Raw genomic sequence first — 17,996 nt, forward strand, 5'->3', positions numbered from 1 at the left:
AGACAAAAACAAAACAAAACAATAGCAGCAAAAAAAACAAACAAAACAAACAAACAAAAAAACCCTCCCTCCATTTATGCTAAAAGCCATCTAATAACATCTCATATCTAATTTTTTATATAAATAAATTCTGAATCTAATCAATAAGTCTTTATTTTAAAAGTGAAAACCCTTCTGCTCTTGATTTGGACCTTGAGATTTCAGTCCGGTGCTCCAATGTGGGTCTCTGTCTCATTTCATCGCCTGATGAAGGTTAATATTCAGGAGGATGCCAATATGTTTTTCTTTGGGTTCACCTTGAGCACAAGCAAGGAACTCAGGACCGCGAGGGGTGCACCCACACACTGAGACAATGGGGATGTTCTATCAGGAACTCACCAAGGCCAGCTGGCCTGGGTCTGAAAAAGCATGGGATAAAACCGGACTCGCTGAACATAGCGGACAATGAAGACTACTGAGAACTCAAGAACAATGGCAATGGGTTTTTGATCCTACTGCACGTACTGGCTTTGTGGGAGCCTAGGCAGTTTGGATGCTCACCTTACTAGACCTGGATGGAGGTGTGTGGTCCTTGGACTTCCCACAGGGCAGGGAACCCTGATTGCTCTTAGGGCTGACGAGGGAGGGGGACTTGATTGGGGGAGGGGGAGGGAAATGGGAGGCGGTGGCAGGGAGGAGGCAGAAATCTTTAATAAATAAATTTAAAAAAAAAGTGAAAACCCTTGAATAAAATAGAAACAAAATGCTAAAGACATAGCTCAATGGTTAAGAGCACTGGCTGCTTTTCCAGGACCCAGGCTCAATTCCCAATACCCATATGGCTGCTCGTAATTGTGTGTAACTCCAAATCCAGGGAATCCAACACCCTCTTCTGATTCTGTAGGCACCACATACATACATGGTGCATAGACATATATAAAGGCAAAATACTCATACACATTAGATTTTAGAAAAAAAAGGAAAAAAAGAAAAGACTAATTAAGAAAAATTATAACAGTCTTAAAAAATAGAAGAAAACACCACAATCATCACTTTAATTAAATACCATTCATTAGCTATTAAGGTTTCAAAGGGCAGTAAAGAGCATATAGCTAGAAGAAATGAGGTAAAATTATTTACAGATGGCATTACTATACTTAGAAAATCAAGCAATTATGATAAAAGGCTATTTTGTATTACAACAAACGAATAGGATATATAAGAGTAGAACCATCAAATGTTATGGATCTAAATAAATATTACGCTAGCAAAGGGAATTTTTATAAAAAAGAAAGGCATGGTGCATTCTATTCTACAAAAAAATGATTACTTGGTAGAAGATAAAATTATTATGGCATCCAAAAAATTTACTTAACAAGAATTCCTGATAATCAAATAAAAGTATTTTCACAAAGCAAGAGCATCTCAACACCAGAAATACTGGCTAAGGTACTATCCCAAGGTCTAGAACTAAAAAAACTAAAATTAAAAAAAGGAAAAAAATAAAAACAGCAAAAACAAAACAAAAAACCCGGATTCATCATACTGAAGAGCAAAAATTAATTCAAATTCATATCATATATTCTAATAAGCTAAGGGTCTTTATAGAGTATGCAAAATGTGAATCTGTTTATTCTTATATACACAATTTTTATTCAGTGCCACAGTGCAATGAAATGACAAAAATAATACACTGGCAAAGTCAACCAAGACACAGTGGTGAGTACACTTTCAGCACTGACTTCCTATGACATCACAGCATCAATATCTTCTCTTAGAGACACCTTGAATTTCTTCAACTAAGTAGAGTTTACTTTGAAATGGTTAAAGAGTGTTCTGCAGATCAAAGTAATGGTTGAGTTCATAAATGATTGGGATTGAAGTGTTTTGGATTTTTTCCTTTTTGAATTGTGCATATATATGATGAGTTATCTTAAGCATAGGACCCAAGTGTAAAGTAGAATTTATCCATATTCTGTATACTCCTTATGCACAGTCTAAAAGTCATTTTATTCAATATTTGAAATACTTTTTCATTATTTTATTCTATACTTGATCATTATGAGGTAAAGTTTGTATATACTTGAACCAATTAGATTTGTGTTATGTCAGTACTCAAAAAGTTTGGAATGTTTAGATCATTTTACATTTTGGATATTTGGATTATTTGTTTTTATTTACATAAGACTCAAAGCAGACCAGTATGACAGTGAAGAGTTCAGCTACTCACCAAGGGCTGATCCTCATCAGTGGGATAGGAAAGCAGGTAAAGAAGACTGTGCCAAGGAGAAAGGGCTTCCTGCCCCATACATCAGAAAGAGCTCCTATGAGTGGAGCACTCAGAAAAGAGAGCAGGCCCTAAGAACAAACAGAAGCAAAGGTTACATTTAAAGTATGATCCCTTTATTACTTATAATTCTTCCTTTCTATATGTATTCATCAATATTGCTAAAATTACTAAAGTATAATTACAATTTGAATTATATTGTTTAAGACATAAGCATAATGCACAGACAAATATTATATAAGCATGAAGAGTTAAATAGAACTGTTGCCTGGCAGAGCAATTAAAGGTTTATATAAGAATTTACAGATTTGCCATGTATATATAGATAAAAATGACCTAGGTCATTTAGAGTATTCACTTGGCTTTTTAATGTTAAATTATTTTATACATTATAAGTATTTGTGTTTTATATATTTTTTTCTGACTAAATAGGGATTCCTGGTTTTGATTCACTATGATTTCACACATTTTTTCTTACCTTTACACCTTGAATGAGACCATTCATGAGGAATGTGTGTTGAGGAAATGTTTCATGTAAAACCTATAAAAACAAATAAACATCAAGACATATTCAAATATAAATTAAAAGTAAAGATTCCTGCCTTTATTACTGGGGGGCTAAACAGGATGAACTCTAAAAATTATAAAATGTTTATGAAATCTTAAACAACAAGAATAAACCACTTCACTCAGAGCTACAGAGGAAAACCTTGTCTCAAAACCAAAATAAAACAAAACACCTTGAAGCCATGAAAAGACAGTAACATAATAAAACACTAACAATAAGAACTAGACAAGATAAGCCCTAGCACTCATAGGTGCTTTTGTCATAAAATATTTAGAGCATGGTGTCCACAAAGCCAAGCCAAAGGCATCTGATAACCCAGGACCTGAGTTACAGATGGTTCTAAGCTCCAGTGTGGGTGCTGGAAGTCAAACCTAGGTCTTTTGAAAGAGAAACAAGTGCCCATAACTGCTGAGCTATCTCTCCAGCTCCTTGAATTAATCTTAGGAAGGAATATACATCTATACATCAATCAATCTCTCTCCCACCCCCCCACAGAGCACTATATTTCATTTTTACAAATAACAGTTGAAGTAAATTAATAGATGATGTTAAAAGAGAACTTTCAATAAATTACTTTTCCAGATTCCCAAAACTCCTATATGAAAAGATACACACATACAAAAACAGAGAGCTATAAGAAAATGCATTACTAAAATATGTCACAAAGAAAAACTCTTGACAATATATTATTGTCAATGCTGCTAACCTTTGTAGTTGGTCACAAGATAACAATCACAAGCACAGTCCTCAAAGTGGACCATTTACAGAATTAAGTGGGGTGTAATTCAAACCAACAGTGCTTCAGATTACTTAGTGCTGTTAAAAGCAGCATAATGCCCTTTATTTACATTGTACAATCCTTCTGTATTCTAGAGGAAATGGAAGAGTGCTTATCTCTAAACCAGATCAAGAGTTCCTGTTTCTACTAGAGGAGATTCCTATGCTAATACACTTTCAAAATACCCTTTAGTTTCAGCTAAAACTGTATGCTGCAGATTGGGCATGTGCAAAAATATACCCTCCCCAAATGCCTCACCCATATGAATAAGTAAGTATACGCCTCCTTAATAAATGTGTCTATGTCCCATGTGGTTCTCCAGCTTCTTACAGCAACCCACAGACTTTAAAACATGGAGCTTGAAAGACTATCTATGGCTAATTGGCTAGTAAAAGATCATGATGACTGTTGTCAAGGAAGCAGGCATTGGAACTATAACACCAGCACACTCTCAGCCAAATTCATGCATTTATATTATTTGCCTAGTCCCAGAAAATATCTCTTTCAATTCCTCATCTACTGCATCTACTATCACTTATAAATATAAACAGATACATCAAATTCAGCAGAAAGACTGAGAAAAGCTGTTGAAATGTACCAGAAAGACTGACAAAAAGGAAAAGATTTACCTCACTTCTAAAATGTTCACTTATAACATGGCCTAAAGTAAAAATGTTTCTTCTCCACCAGACTGAATATCTCCATCAGTGTGTATTACAAACAATACTCTACATGGCAAAACTGCACCAAAGACACACAAAACAAAAAGGTCTTTGTAAATCAAATACAGAAGAAAATAAAGAGATCCAAAAAGAAAAAAAAAAAGAGCATCAGAACAGAGAATCAGAGGAAATCCAACTAAACATCAATTAAATTAAAATACTAACAATATACTGTTTAAAAATCATAACATTTAGCTGCTTTATACCAACTAATCACAACTATAAAAGTCATTCTAAGCATACAAAACATCATGTTAGTATGGGGAATGATAATTTGTATTAATGGCTTTGTTTCAGATGTAACTGATGCCAGAGGCAGTATAATGATGCATATATATCCCAATCTTTAAGACAAGATGACTTGTCTTAAAGTCTTATAGTTATTTTACACTGTCTTGTCACTTCTTTTTATAGTTTTATTATAGATTAGCAAAGTTGGAAATCTGGTGTTGCCTTTGCTAAAATATTAACCTTGTTTACATATCTAAAAATACATGACAGACAGAGTTGGAGAGCCGGCTCAGCAGTTAAGAATGCTCACTGTTCTTATGGCCAATCAGGGTTCAGTTCTCAGTACTCACATCATAGGGTTCACAACTGCCTGTAACTCCAGTTCCAGGGTATCCTACACCCTCTTATGCTCTCCACTGACACTGTACACACATGTGCAGCCATTCATTTAAATAAACTATTAGTAAGAGAAAACAAATGCCAAGAAAAGCTCACTGTATCTGTTTGATTTAGATTAGTGCTTTGTACACTGTCAGCTACACAACAGTAAACAAAGATTTAACTAATAATATTTATTAGATACTGAGTGGTACTTACTGACTTTAATAATTAATCATTTACATAAACGGGCCTGTAGGAAGCATAGCTTAGAGTAAGCATTGGAGAAACCAGGATTGTCAGTCATGGGGGTCTATTTTCTTCAATGGAAGGAAATGAACGTATCCTGGTCACCTGGAATGCTGGACTGAAGTCAACCTGGTGATCCTTTGTTGTTCCATTAGGAGCCAGCCTCCATCTGAATTTCCTCCAAATCCGAGAATTGCTTTAGGCCCTAATCCTGAGCTTTGTCCCTTAGTGAATAGAAACCCATGATAGAAGTCCCATGTACTTTGCATTCTTCATCAACAGAATCTATCTTTATGCTTATTACAAATCCTTCCTCTCTAGGTCCTAACCTTAAGTTCTGCTAATTAACCAATAAGAACACATTTTTATTTTAAAGGTCGCAGGTGCTTTGCTACTTTGTTAGGGAGCTTTTTGTAGTTATGCCTAAAGCTTTGTTGCAATAACTGTCATGTAGAAGCCTTTTTCCAAATCTTTACTATGCTTAAATGGGTAAGAAAAATAAACCACAAAGTCAGGCTGGAAATTTTGAGCCAGCCCTGCAAAGCTGGTACTGACTGGAGTTTCATTTCTTGGATAATCTCCCTACTGGCTCTGAGGCTTGCAGGGTCCTCGGCACAGGCCCATTCTATAAATTTTATTTTAAAATTAAGAACAACAACAATATATATATATATATATATATATATATATATATATATATATATATTACAAAATCCAAAAAGAACATCTACTAAAGCCAGCAAGTCAATCTGTAGCATCTCATGATTCTAGAAATCAAGATGGTATACATGTGACTCTCTAGTTACAACGCTTACTATTTTTTCCCTTATAAAGAGTAAATTATCCAGCAATGTGACTATGTAATGTGACCAAAACATCTAGTAGACAGTTGTACCTCATTCCAGCCATTGTAACTCCTGGAAAGACACACTTATTAAAGAGACAAGACAGCTAGTCAAAAGATCAATTGGCAGATAAGAGAAAAATGTATGTTAGTCAAATGAAGGAATGAATGGGCACATTATCTTGAAAGTCAGTTCAGAATAAAGGATGAGAGAATTGAATGTCACAAGAAAGTGGTCAAAGAACAATCTGGATTTTTCAAACCACCACATGAAAAAGATAAATGAGTAGGGAATACTCTATTCTTAAGTGTCCACTGAGGTTTCAAAGTCAGCTTGAAAAATAATTTCTATAAATTAAAAGAAATGAAATTCTTGTTTCTGTGACTATTTAGTTTATTCAATTAAGCAGTTGATTTAAATGTACCCTAGGGCATTAGTTTAATCAGATTAATCAAACTGAATCAAGATTAAGCCCTCAAAGAGCATGGAAATAAGGGACAGGTCATTTTAATGTGCTAATACTACTACTAGTACTACAAGGTAGGCCCACACTGTATGAAGGCAATTTCATAAAACTGCTATAGCTACAAGACATCAGTGATGCAAACTTTAGTTATATTATCAAATGAATTAATTAAAACTGTAAGTTAAGCCATGGCTACATAATTAACATTTTTCGAAAACTGTGAACCAAGAAGTAAAATGTTTTTCTCCACTCCATGAAATTATTCTCAGATTAAAAAATGAGTTAAGCCGGGCGGTGGTGGCGCACACCTGTAATCCCAGCACTCGGGAGGCAGAGGCAGGCGGATCTCTGTGAGTTCGAGGCCAGCCTGGTCTAGAAGAGCTAGTTCCAGGACAGGAACCAAAAGCTACGGAGAAACCCTGTCTCGAAAATCAAAAAAAAAAAAGAGTTAAATGGACAAAATATTAATATGTATATGGTATTCTAAGTTTCCAAATCATGATTCCAACACTGCTTTTTTTGGGATTTTTTTCTGTTTTTGCCTTATTAAAAATAAAAGTATTGTCTACTTGGTACATTACGGTTAAAAATGAAAGCAAACATATGCTATCATCTTAACAGTTAAACCACTGTAGGTGATGGGTTCAAGATGCCAAGGAATAAATAGAATGATGACATACACAAACATAAAAGAGGATACATGAGTACTGGCTGTGACTAAATAAACCCTAATTTTGAGCTGGGCAGCGATTGTGCACACCTTTAATCCCAGCACTTGGGAGGCAGAGGCAGCGGATCTCTGTGAGTATGAGGCCAGTCTGGTCTACAGAGTGAGTTCTAGGAGAGCCAGGGATGTTATAGAGAGAAAAAAAAGAAAAAGAGAAAACAAACAACAACAACAACAACAAAACTAATTTAGCTCCTTATCAAAGAACCCCAAATTAGCATCTAAAAAAATAAAAAAGAGATAGAAGTGAACAGCATATTTGCCAAACGAAACATTTGCAAAAAGCAAAATGTTTTTCTTAAAAAGGAATCAATCTCCTTAATCAAAAAACAGAATAGGGTTAGAATAGGGAAAACACACTGTGGGATGAACAGTAGGAATCAGGAAACAAGAGAACATATTAAGGCAATTTTATTGACAATGAAGAACACAAAGAAGAAAAATTAGCACAACTACTCAAATGCATTTCTTAAATAACAATAAACTCAGTACCTCTAACACTTAAACATTCATTCTAAGCAAATTTATTCAAGCAGCATAACTGCTCAAAAACTCAAGAGGCTACAGAGCGGCTTCTCAGCTGGCTGGTTCAGTGTCTGCCAGAACACACCACCGCCCCCAAAATTATCAGCTTTGAACATTAGAGGGAAGATACAGTGGAAATTAGAAAGACTAGATAAGATATACGAGGGAGGCAGTAGTACACAGCCAACTGGAGAGAGTAATGTAAGTGTGGTATAGGCGTCTGCAGCTAAAAGAAGTCTGTCTACCTCTCCCCAAGTTCCTCATTCACATAGAGAAGCTACACAGGATTATGGAAAGTGTCCCATGAAACTTGGGTGTGATAGAAGGAAAAGGGTAAGAGGTAGGCGGTAAAAGGTAAACACAGGCAGCTGGAGGAAAAAAAAATCCATAAATCCCTTCCCAGAGCCTCAGTCACAGAAAGCCCTGCACATGTACTAATTCCCAAAACACTAGAGAGAAGGTTATAATTTGCAGATGGGGATTGTGAGGAGTGAGCACATACTGGTGAATTCTGTCAGAAAGTAGACTTGTAATAGAAACTCTACTGATTTAACTTGTTTGAATTATAGAGACCAAAGTCATTTCCCCAGAGACAAACAGTATCTTCCAAAATGGGAAGAAATACTGAGAGGTCATAATACTATTTTATTGTTTATTTTTATTAAATTAATTTTTCCCTTATTTCAATGTATCCACACTTTTATACTTTGTTCATTGTTGTGTTTTAACTTTTATCTTGCTAGGAAAAGATTTTACATCTGTTCTTCCTATACAATATTCTGTATACTACTTCTTATACCTCTAGCCCCATAAATTTTTCTACTCAGTCTTGGTCTGTCTTTCCCAGTAGCTATGGAAAAATGCCAAAAACAAATAAACAAAAAGAAACATAAACTATGGTTTCATCAACCAATACCCAAGTGCAGCTGCCTCTCTAACTTTAAAGGAACACAAAAGAAGTACACAGATGTTTCCTACTACAAGTTAACACCAGAGCTGTTGTCAAGTCATTGTGCAAGTTATTGCAGTCAGTTTCTCCTGAAATAGCAATAGGAAACAAATACCCAAATGAAAAGACGACACCAGAAAGATTCATGTAAAAAAACAAAACAAACAACAAGAGTGGAGAAAGGGGAAGGGAGAGATAAATCTGAAAAATCTGAAGAATACTTCCTTCCCAACAGATTTGCAAATTACACAAAGAAACCAACCCTCTACAGGCTCACAACTCATATTGGAAACAAAAGATAAGAAGATAGCTAAAAATGCCATAAAAAAATTCTTCCTTTTCAAATGATCAGTGACCATACAGAAGACTCTAATAAGTAGATGAATGAAAGAAGAGAATCAATTCAGAATGATCTACCCGAGAATATTAATGTAATTCAGCGGGGAAGTTCAGATTCTGAAGTGGAATTAAACGCAAATTCTAAAAATGAGAAAAAAAATCAATTGCTTAAGTAAAACAAAAACAAAACAAAGCAAAAGAGAATGGAAAGCATCAAAAACAGACAAGACCAAGAAGAAAAACAAATTTCAAGGATGGAAAACAAGGCTGAGACAAGAATATATTTAGACGTATGCACAAATAAAAAAGTCAACAAGTATGATCAAAACTTTGAAGTTTGAGATATATTCAAGAGACCAAAGGTCAAAATTCAATGGGGATGAAAAGGAAACTGAGAGCCATGTATTTAGGTAAAGATAATTTATTTTATGAAAACACATCAGAACATGTCCCAAACCTAGAGAAAGAAATGGAAGCCTAAATTGATAAGACATATCATAGTCAAGATGCTCAAAAATACAAAAGAAATAAATAACATTAAAAATTAAGGGTTGTTGATGAGTGATGTAAGTTTTGTTTTTCTTTACAAACTCAGGAAAGTATAGAATGATGTGTTTCAAGCCTTGGATGTAACTATCAACCAAGATTTTTATACCCAACAAGGTATAAAGTCTTCTATAAGGATAACTGGCTAAAGGCCACCCTGCAAACCTCTGTATTTTCAAGATTTAACTGAGACAAAAATTGCACATATGAAAAGGAGCTTTTTGGTATGGCAAATAATGACTGAGAAGAGACAACTACTAGTGATTTGTTGTTGCTCCTTTTTAAAAATTTTTTTAAAGACAGTATTTCTCTGTGCAGCCCTGGGTATCCTGGAACTCATTCTGTAGACCAGGCTAGCCTCAAACTTAAGAGCCAACCTATCTCTACCTCCCCAATGCTGGAAATAAAGGCATGTGCCATTGCACTTGTCTATTAATGATTTTTAAAAACAAGTAAAGACAACTGAAACTTAATTTCAAAGACATTCAAAACTTACCTAAGTGTTAAATAATTCTTAAAATATGTACTATCACCACCCTCATCTTTTTTTTTTTTTTGGCACATGTTTAAGTACACTCATACATCAAACATCTTAGTTCTTGTTAAGAATATATGGGACTGGAGAGATGGTTCAGCAGTTAAGAGCACTGGCTGCACGCCATAGAACACAGGTTTAATTCTGAGTACCCACCTGGTAGCTCACAACCATCTGTAACACAACTTTCAGGGGATGTGATGTCTCTCACACCAGGCATATCTCCAAAAGCAAGCAAGCAAGAAGTATATAGATATTGTCCTAGTTAGAGTTTCTATTTCTGTGAAGAGACACCATGACCACAGCAACTCTTATTAAGGAAAATATTTAATTAGGGTGGCTCACTTACAGTTCAGAAGTTCAGTCCATTATCATTATGGTGGGACATGGTGGCATACAAGTAGATATGGTGGCATACAGGTAGATATGGTGTTAGAGAAGTAGCTAAGAGTCCTATATCTTGTAGGCAACAGGAAGTGGTCTAAGATACTGGGAGGTACCTTGAGCATGTATGAAACCTCAAAGTCTGCCTCCACAATGATATACTTCTTCTAACAAGACCACACCTTCTCCAACAAGGTCCCTTTGGGGGCCATTTTCTTTTCAACCACCAGAGATATACATGCAGGCAAAAGAGTCATATACATAAAATTTTAAAAAAGAAATTTGAAGGAAATTGCTACAGAGAAGTTATCAAAACCAGGCACATGATCATTCTTACATTCATCATTAAAAAGTACTTACCAATCTTCTATTTATTGGGTCCTTAATTCAAAGGCCACTAACATCTGAATAAAGACAATTTTAACAATGCCTCATATTTCATATACAACATGTCTAAAGATGAAAGACACAGTCCAGTGATACTTACAGTCAACATTGGAGTTGTCAACAGGCCCCATGCAAAGAATTCAAAGAAGATGACAATAGCAGCATGGTAAACACTTGGCTGGCCAAAGCCTTGTAGCTGAAAGTGGGGAAAAAAGTCTGTTAAAAACAATAGTAAACAGACTTAAGATATTATCATGAAATGGCATGGGGAAATATACAAATTTTGGACTACCTATATCATTCAAGATAAAATCATACTTTAGGAAATAGGGATACAGCTATGTATTAATTATTTTTTATCACTGTAATAAAAATCACCACCAAAAGCAACTTATAAAAGAATTTACTTTGGCTTATAGTTGCAGAAAGAGAGTCTATAATGGCAGAAGGGTAAGGCAGCTGGGGCAGATGGCTGACAGACTGCAGAGAGACTACCTAGACACTTTGCATTCAAAACTATTCCACGCTCTGGCAGTCCCACAGGTTGGTTCATAGCCATTATCATAATGTAAAACATACTTCGTTCAATTGCAAAAGTCTGGTGCTCTTTAAAAGTTTCAACACCATGTAAAAGTCTAAAGTCAAAGCCAAGTATCCCACCTCTGAGAGGGCAGAGGCAGATAGATCTCTGTCTGACAGGAGAGTTCTAGGACAGCCAGGGCAACACAGAGAAACCCAGAGTTGAAAAAAAAAAAAAAAAAAAAAAGAATAAAAAAGTTCAAAGTCCCTTTTAATACCCAAGACAATTTCTTAACTATGACCTCTGCAAAAACAAAAGGCAAATTACATACTTCTAACATACAATGGCACAGAATACTCAATTCCTCCCAAAAGAGAGAAAAAAACGAGACCCAAATCTAGCAGAGCAAATACCACATCCTATAGCTCCATGTCCTTTATCTCATGCTTTAGTTTCAAGGAGTTTAGATGGCTCAGTCCCTCCAAACTTTCTACCTGCAATCTTTATCTACGGCTGGCTCCACTCCAGCTATGTGACTCCTCTTGGCAGATGTCTTAAGGCTCTAGCATCTCCAACATCTCAGTCTTCCACTGCAACCCAGGTCTCCTATATAGTTTTACTCAATGGCCTCTTAAGGACTTCTTGCAGCAACTGCAACACTGCCGCACACTGCCTGGCCTCAGTAGCTCTCTGATCATGGAGGAAGAACCCAGGACGACCTCACTCTGGTATCTTTCATACCTCCAAAGACAGCACAGTGTGGCTTACACTGCTAAATTCCTGCTAATTCTACAGACAGTTTGGAATGAATCCTTTTCTCTTTTGACTACATTAGCTGCAGGTTTTATGAATAGAAACAATCACTTTCTGGGAGCAAAAACAAAAACAAACGATCAAACAAGCAAAAACAACAATAAAAAATCCTTAGGGCAGCAGCAGTTCTCAACCCAGTAGGTCACAAATGACCTTTATACAGGAGTTGCCTAAGACCATCAGAAAACACAGGTACTTACATTACAATTCAGAGCAGTAGCAAAATTAGTTACGAAGCAATAAAAGTAATTTTATGGTTGGGAATAACCACAACATGAGGAACTGTGGCAGCATTAGGAAGGTTTGAGAACCACTGCCCTATGGTTTTTTTTTCCTTCCTTTCAAGAATTGGAAGCTTAGCTGAGAAAATACTGCAGGTATTGGGGGAGGGGGGGAGGGGGTAAGGGGGTGGGTGGGTGGGTGGGGTTGCTCACAGGGCACCCTTCCCATAGATCCGAACACAGCAGGAGGCCTTTCCTTAAGGATACTAATTTTTCACTTTTACTCTTTGAGCACATTGGGCTTCCTAATGCTTCCTTTTCAACTTCTTATCCCTGGTCTCTCTTTACACTGTTGTTTTCCAAAGGGTTTCTGGTAAATTTATGACTTGTTTCTCTTTATCATCTAACTGTGGAATGGAAATACCCTCAAAAAGTAAAGTGTTCTGTCTGTTATGTTCTCTGATCCAGCCCAAGCAGCTACTCTGTAAAGGTCAGTATTGTATAAACTGGAGCCATGACTAGTTCATGATATAGTTTAGGGGAAGGGTTTTTAATTATAGATGAGAGAGAACAGCCAGAGGCATCTGAAGAGTCCAGAGCAGAAATAGGAGACTGAACAAGGCCAAAAGACTGAACCTAGCCATGAAAGAAGCAGAAACAGAGCAGGAGGGAAAGGGGAAGAGGGAGACACAGAGAGAAGGTTAGAGAGAGAGATCAAAATGAAGACAAAGAGTGAGAGACCAAACCTGAGAGAGGACATAACTGAAATCACCAGGGTTATAAGGAAAAATGAGTAGTTAAGGTAGGGAAGCTCCAGAGCTGAAAGGAGTTTAGGGCTAGGGAGATGAAAAGAACTAGGAAGCTAGCATGAATTTTGAAATGCTCAACAGGTACTTGTAATACAGAGAGGACCTGGGGGCCAATGTGGTGGTTTGAATAAGGATGGCCCCCATAGACTTATATATTTAAATACTTATTCATCAGGGAGAGGCTACTGGAGAAGGATTAGGAGGTGTGGCCTTGTTGGACTAGGTATGAACTTGTTAGAGGAAGTGTATCCCTGGTGATGGGCTTTGATGTTTCAAAAGCTCAAGCCATGTCCAGTGGCTCTCTCTTCCTGCTGACTGCTGATCCAGACGTAGAACTCAAGGCTACTTCTCCAGTACCATTTATGCCTGAATGCTGCCATGTTCCCTGCCATGATAATGGACTAACCTTCTGAAATAAAGTTTAGTCCAACTAAATGCTTTCTTTCATAAGAGTTGCTGTGGTCACAGTTTCTCTTCATAGCAATAAAACACTAAGATGGCCAGCATGTGCTTTGGTCAGCTAACAGGCACTAAAGATAGCCATTTGCCCCTTCTGCCAATGATAAGGGAAATGGGGAACCGAACCAGCTGCACAAGTTTCTGAGGAATGGTATCTTTTGCCTAACCACCAGAATTTGGGGAAATGGAGTTTCCTTTGGATATGACAACTATTCAACAAATATTAGTGTTATGAATGGGAATGTAGAGCATATACCTTAGTTCTGAAACAACCATCTTGGTATTCAAATTTAACCATATCTTGGGCAATGAAGTTCAATCCTAGTTGGAGATAATTCTTAGTAGAACTATCTGTATATGCACACATTGATTGCAATTTTAGTACTACTTGGTCTTTTGGATAATATGAGTATTCAGATAAGAATCTGTACAGGAATAAAAAAAATTCTTTTCCTCTAAAAAACAATAAGCACCAAAGTATCCTGAGGCCTTTGGTTTGTACCTCTGTGTCCCAGAGTGGAATAACTGGCCTTTTCTATGGAATGGATAGATAAATCAGCTTTAGAAGCAGCATTTAATAAGGGACCTGTGAAGTTATAGTGTATATTAATGTCAGCCACTTAGCTGGATGATCATACAACTGATACATAAAAAATTCTAAATATGTAGTTATTTTAACTCCAGATTTACTGTCATAGCAACTCAGTTATAAATTTGCCTAAAGTCGTGTGAATAACTTGACACTTCCTATAACCCTTAAGCCTGTTGCACCACTGGTTTTGGATGGAGACCAGATCAAGATGTTAACTAACGGGGCTGGAGAAAAGGCTGAGTGGTTAAGAGCACTTGTTGCTCTTCCAGAAGACCCAGGTTCAATTCCCAGTACCCTTATATCTGTCTCTAATTCCAGTTCCAGAATATCTGACTCCTTCACACAGACATACTAGGAGGTAAAATACCAATGTACATAGGATGTTCACTAACAACTAACTGTCCAGTGCCACAGAGCTCACTGAACTTCTGAGAGACCTGTGTTACTGTTTGAAAATGTTTGGCTTAAAAATCCTTGAAAGGATCCTGAACAAGACGATGAGGGGTGTGTGTTGGGGTGCTCCTATCCTATCCAGCTCTCATATACAGCTTCGGTGGAATATTTTCCTCTCAACCTGGGATTCTACTTAATGAAGACTGTTAGAATACAGGTATGTCGATGCAATGCTGACTGAACATAAAAACAGACACACTGTAGTGTTGAATACCTGTAATCTAAGCAACTGGGAAGCTGAGACAATAGGATTGTTGAGTATGAGGCCAGCCTAGGCTACACAACTGTGTCTCAAACAACAAAAACAAAATCCCAAACTTGCAGATACATAATAAAGTCTACATCTATCCATCATGCTATTTTTAATACTTTGAAAAATAAAAACACCTACCCTATTCTTTACTACCATTGTACATTAAAATATTAATTAGAAATTATTTAAATTAACAAACATTTCCCCTAAAAGCATGTATTTTTCTTTTTTTTAGCATTTTTTGTTTTGCATTCTTAAAATAATATCTGTTAATTTTGAGAATTTTATTCATGCTTACATTGTATTTTGATCATATTCACTCCCTCTTTCCAGATCCACCCCAAACTCCTATACCCTTTCCAACTCTGTGTTCTTCTTTATTTTTATGTTTTTTTTTTTTTCCCCAAAGGTGAGGGTAGCTTATTAAGCATGTGCTTCCACACCACAGTTCATCATCAGAGAAAGTCAGTGCAGGAACTCAAGCAGGTCAAGAACTTGGAGGCAGGAGACAATGCAAAGGCCATGGAGGGGTGCTGCTTACTGGCTTGCCCCTCATTGCTTGCTTAGCCTGCTTTCTTACAGAACCTAGAACCACTAGCCGAGGGATGGCACCACTCCCAATGCACTGGGCCGTCCCCAGTCAATCCCTAATTAAGAATGTTCTACAAGCTTTCCCACAGCCTAATCTTATGGAGGCATTTTGTAAATTGAGGTTCCCTCCTCTCTAATGACTCTAGCTTGTGTCAAATTGACATAAAACTAGCCAATACAACTGACCCCTTATCAACCTGACACAGAAACACAGCACTTTTCAATTAGAACTGTTCCTTTCCTATTAATCCCCAAGGTGACATATTAATATCACAATATAAAACAAATAACTAAATTCTGTTGTAGTAATTTAGCAGAGTCACTGTAGCTGGCTAGATATTAGAATATACAACTTTTTTTTTTTTTTTAGAAATACCTTGACCTTGAAGAATCTTTGTGGAAAACAGTGATTGTGACCATGATTTTGGTCACAAGATGCCCCAGATACACCCCAGGCTCTTGTATTATTGTGTATTGCAAATGATATATAATAAAGGACTAGAGTCATGAGGGCAAGTGATACTTTCCTTTAGTAAGACATGCAAATTAGATTAGGGACATTGTTATGAGGAAATATTTTGTGTAACTTTCAATAAATACATCTTTGTGTAGCTGTTCGGGGCTCAGGCCATCAGAGAAGATGGACCTTCCTGTTGTCACTTAGGCCTTAAAATTATATCTTGGAGTGCCTTCTTTCTTCAATGAACCTGTGCTACACAATGCACCCCGACAAAATCCCCTCAGTCTTTACAAATTCGAACAGATTAGAAGTCTCTTTTTAAAATATCAAATCTCATTAAAACACAAAATCTCTTTAAAAGTTCAAAGTCTCTGCGATAGGCTGTTAAAATCAAAATTAAGATAAATACTTTAAGAGGGAAGAATCAGAGCACAATCACAATCTGAACCAAGTAAACCAAACTCCAATAACATACATCACTCAATGTCCAGTTATCTGGAATTCACTCACAGTCCACTGGGCTCCTCTACTGGAGGAGCTCGGGTCATTTCTCCAGCTCTATTTTCTGCAGCATGTACAGCTTGTCTTCTAGGCTCTGGCTGCCTCTATTCCACTGTTGATGCTGTTCATGTCATCCCATGGCACTGACATCTCCAAAACTACTGGGGCCCCTTATTGCAACTGGGCTGCACTTCCACCAATTGCCTCTGCTAGGCAATCTTCTGGGACTCCAGTCCTGCCACACAGTGTCAAGCCACAGCTGTTCTCCATGACCCCTTCACACTTTCTAAACAGCTTCACTTGGGTGACTAAGAAGTTTGGCTGCCAGCACAAGGTGCAATTTTGGTCATGTCAAGTCTGGAACACAGCTTCTGTGTGCAGACTCTCAGGAAACACTTTCCAGAAGATTTCACCTCAACGATGTTGCTCTTTTCTTATTTTCAATATACGGTTTCTCTGTGTATCTCAGGTTGGCCTCAAACTCACAAGGATCCACCAGCCTCTGTCTGTATTCATCACCACAGCCTTGCTGCTTGGTTTTTCCCCCCTCTTTCTTTTTCAACATAATATTTTTACTGATTAATTGGAAATTTCATACAATGCACCCCAATCACACTTGTTTCCCATTCCCCCAGGTCCACCCTGCTACCCGTGTTCCCTTCCCCTCAAAAGAAAACAAAAACATACACAAAGTCCAATTTGTATTGCCCACATACTCATTCCAGCATAGACGAAGTCCCTTAAAGAAAACTGAGTCTTTCCCCACTCCCCTGCCAGAAGCCATCAACTGTGAAGAGCTACACTTCAGCATATTTATCACAACTTTTCCAATGGCTTCCTGTCTAGGCTGCTCCTTTTTACTTTTTTTTTTTTTTGGGGGGGGGGTGGGAACAAGGCTGTCACAGAAGCCTTCAATTCATTCTCAAGTATAAATTTGCAGTCATCGATACCACTGCAAAAAAGGCTTTCTTGCCCTAACAGCCAGTGGCAGCATGAAACATGGACTTCCACATGGTTTTTAGCAGCACAGCAGCCAGACCACAGACCTCAACAAGGCTTTTGAAGCACTGACTGTGGACATCAACATGGCCCCTGGCTGCAGCACAGATCAAGGACATCCACATAGCCTCTGGCAGCAACACAGACCACTGACATCAATCTGGCTTGTGTAGGCAGCATGGGCCACACAGGCCACGGACACCAGTATGAACCATTATGAAGGTCTTAAAAGGAGGCCCAGACCCAGAAAGACAAACATAGTATGTTCTTAAGTGGATATAAGCTGTAAAGGATAACATAGTACAATCTACAAGAGGTTAAGTGACAAGGCTCCAAAGGGATTTCCCTGAGAAGGGAAAATAGAAGAGATCTCCTGGGTAGACTGGGGTAGGTGGGGTTCAGAACATGAGGGATTGAGTTGCAGGGTAGA

At 37.4% G+C, this 17,996-nt stretch overlaps 1 protein-coding gene across 1 annotated transcript in view; it reads right to left on the reverse strand.

Moving 5' to 3' along the window:
* Positions 1-17,996, reverse strand: part of Mfsd14b (major facilitator superfamily domain containing 14B) — a 42,196-nt gene that overhangs the window by 17,466 nt on the left and 6,734 nt on the right. The window contains exons 2-4 of the mRNA XM_057787874.1: positions 10,996-11,091; positions 2,745-2,807; positions 2,210-2,337 (exon numbers count right to left, since the gene is read on the reverse strand). Of these exons, the coding sequence (XP_057643857.1) occupies positions 2,210-2,337; positions 2,745-2,807; positions 10,996-11,091 (287 nt within the window). The remainder of the gene's footprint in view (positions 1-2,209; positions 2,338-2,744; positions 2,808-10,995; positions 11,092-17,996) is intronic.

This window comes from Chionomys nivalis, chromosome 13 (assembly GCF_950005125.1).
Source record: "Chionomys nivalis chromosome 13, mChiNiv1.1, whole genome shotgun sequence".
NCBI classification, from domain to species: Eukaryota; Metazoa; Chordata; class Mammalia; order Rodentia; family Cricetidae; genus Chionomys; species Chionomys nivalis.